We start from the raw sequence: 2,708 nt of genomic DNA on the forward strand, positions 1-2,708 counted from the left end.
TGCAGTGTCATATCTTTGTGTAGCATCTCATTTTCTCCCTTAATGAATTCCAATCACTATCAAATGGCAGCCTTTGCTTATAACCAGCAGCAGTTTGTTCTTGACTCGTTTCTTGTGCCAAACACCTCGAACAACATGCTGATGCATAGCATATCTCATGATAATCATAATAGTACTCAGACTACAACCTTTACCACCGAAACTTGTTTTCCTCAAATTCCGCCTAATCATCATCATCAATCTCTTCAGGAGATTCCTTTGCATCCTCAAATCCATGAAACTTCCACTGTTAAACTTTCTTCTTCATGTACTAGTACTACTACTACTGACCTTTCTTTTATTGTAAAACAAGGTTCAGTTTCATCAGCCATGGTGGGTGAGCTTGCTGGAGGTGATCAAGTTTCTCAGGTGGGTTTCAGCTCAATGGATAAGAAGAGAAAGAGCATGGAAATGAAGGTGCATTATTATTAGTTACAACTTCAAAATTACTCTTAATTTGCGTGAACAATATCTGAATTTGATCTTTTGGTTTCATTTTGATTATTAGGTAGAAATGGTAGGCAAAGGTGATGAGAAAGAAAGAAAGTACAGTGGTAACCCAAGAAAGGCTGAGGACAGAAGGGTGAAACGTGCTCCAAAGAAACAGAAGAAAGTTCCTGAAGAAGTTCCAAGTGGTTTTGTCCATGTAAGAGCAAGGAGAGGTCAAGCAACAGACAGTCACAGCTTAGCTGAGAGGGTAATTAAGTGATTAAACAACTCTTTAATTAGTGTTTTATCCCCTTAAAAAGCTTATTTTCTTCTCAATTTGCCGGTCCATTTACTCTCTCTTTCTGTTCAATATCTGTATCTCTTTTTACAAATGAATTTGCAGGTGAGAAGACAAAAAATTAGTGTGAGGATGAAACTATTGCAATCACTTGTTCCAGGGTGTGATAAGGTGACATTCTATTTTCCGGAATATTAAGTTTATTTCATTTAATTTCCTATGAATTCCAAAATTTGAGTGGGCCTGGCAAGAGAAGAATCCCAAATTGATGCCTGGCAGACGTCTTTGACTCTGTGGACAAGGGTCAAGGATTGGCTGGCATGTTTTTCATTCCTTGTTTGAATACCAAATTTGATTCCTTTGAATTACATATATTAACAGGTAACAGGCAAGGCTTTAATATTGGATGAAATTATTAAATATGTCCAAACCCTACAGTCTCAAGTAGAGGTAACCCTTCAACACATATATACCTTAATTAAACAATGATTTTTCATTTAGTTAAACTTAATTTATTGTGTAATCAACCACTTATCATTCTCATCATCATCATCTTAATCTTATTTTCAGTACCTGGCTGCAAAACTTACTTCTGTATATCCCACATTTAATGACTTTGACCTGGACTTCGATACAAACACACTTACCCAGGAGGTAACCTTTACAATTTCTTCATCTACATGCAGTATGATAGATCTATCTTATGATGTGATAACTTTATTTTAATTTACTTTTCATATGATAAATTTTCAGAAGACTTGTTGTTTGGATTTTCAATTGCCACCTGTTCTAGAATCCAACTCCACCCAGCTCACATCTTTCCCTGAGAAAATCAATACTCTAAATTCCCAGCTGTTACCTCTTGATCAGGAGCAAAGATCCAACATTTCCTTTCAGGTACGCATATTTTGATTACCAATGTAAGATATTATATTCATAAGAATATATATTATACAGTTCTAATTAGCTTTAATAATTAAATATTACTTTCAGGATAATGATAATCTGCTGTGGGGCACAGACAGCAACCGGAAACATGAACTGGCTAATTACTGTGGATTAGACGGTTGGAGCTCTCTCTAGCGGTAATTGGGGGAAAAAAAAAAACAAAAAAACTTACAGAAACCTGTAGCTATAAGGTCTTGCTAAATCATATGTCTTACAGAATTTTTGGTTAATTTCTTTGCAGGAAAAAATATCACTGAGGAAACAGAAAACAACTGAGAAAAAGCCAGGCAAAATAAATGCTGATCTACCAATTTATATCCAAGGATAGGAGTTACGCACATAATCTCCTGTAATTTGAAGAGAACTTTCTGCTTTTCATTTCATTCGTTAAAAGAATAGAGTCGCATGCATGTTATCTTCCGGATTCTAAATTATGATGAGTTCATTATATTGCTGCTGAGAAGTAGTTGCCATTTTGTACTGTAATAATCCAATGTTACTATTTTGGACTTATCGACCTGTTAATTAGCTTTTACCTCTTAATTATCTGAAAAAATAAAATTAAACGTCGCTCCAATTCGATGTTTGAGAAGATAAATCCTGCGTTGTTCACCCTTCAATTTCTTTTATATATATTATATGTTGATTTTTTTGTTGTTACTTTAATTGTCAACTGTTACAGTTTCAAATACAAAATTGGACTAAAATAATAATGCCAAACAGTACTTTTAATGTTGAATCTTGCGCATTAAATGGACCCTCCCCCGGTGTATTTGTCAATCAATTTTAGTCCGTCATGGAAAAACTGCATTCGCAAACATTATGACTGAGGGTTTGTAAGGGTACCGATTTGATGTTTCAGTAGGGTTTGTAAGGGTGGGTACCGAATTGATTTACTATATTTATACATATAAATTAAGACTTTGATTTGATTTAATCAACGGTACTGAAGCATAAAACCATAAGAAAAGACCTTTGATTGGTCAATAAATTC

General features: G+C 34.6%; 1 protein-coding gene across 3 annotated transcripts; it reads left to right on the forward strand.

Moving 5' to 3' along the window:
• On the forward strand, positions 1-2,187 carry LOC116119147 (transcription factor bHLH137-like). Of its 3 annotated transcripts, none has more exons than XM_031405086.1 (8): positions 1-456; positions 548-736; positions 872-937; positions 1,148-1,216; positions 1,337-1,420; positions 1,520-1,663; positions 1,760-1,851; positions 1,932-2,187. In XM_031405086.1, the coding sequence occupies exons 1-7, from the start codon at positions 43-45 to the stop codon at positions 1,847-1,849; spliced, it is 1,056 nt and encodes a 351-aa protein (XP_031260946.1). In that variant the 5' UTR covers positions 1-42; the 3' UTR covers positions 1,850-1,851; positions 1,932-2,187. The 3 variants fall into 3 exon arrangements, with proteins under 3 accessions (XP_031260946.1, XP_031260945.1, XP_031260947.1); XM_031405085.1 differs by having other exon boundaries at positions 1,956-2,187; XM_031405087.1 differs by lacking the exon at positions 1,932-2,187 and having other exon boundaries at positions 1,760-1,852.
• The last annotated feature ends 521 nt before the right edge of the window (positions 2,188-2,708 follow it).

The sequence above is a fragment of the Pistacia vera genome, unplaced genomic scaffold (assembly GCF_008641045.1).
Source record: "Pistacia vera cultivar Batoury unplaced genomic scaffold, PisVer_v2 Contig875, whole genome shotgun sequence".
In the NCBI taxonomy this organism is placed as follows: Eukaryota; Viridiplantae; Streptophyta; class Magnoliopsida; order Sapindales; family Anacardiaceae; genus Pistacia; species Pistacia vera.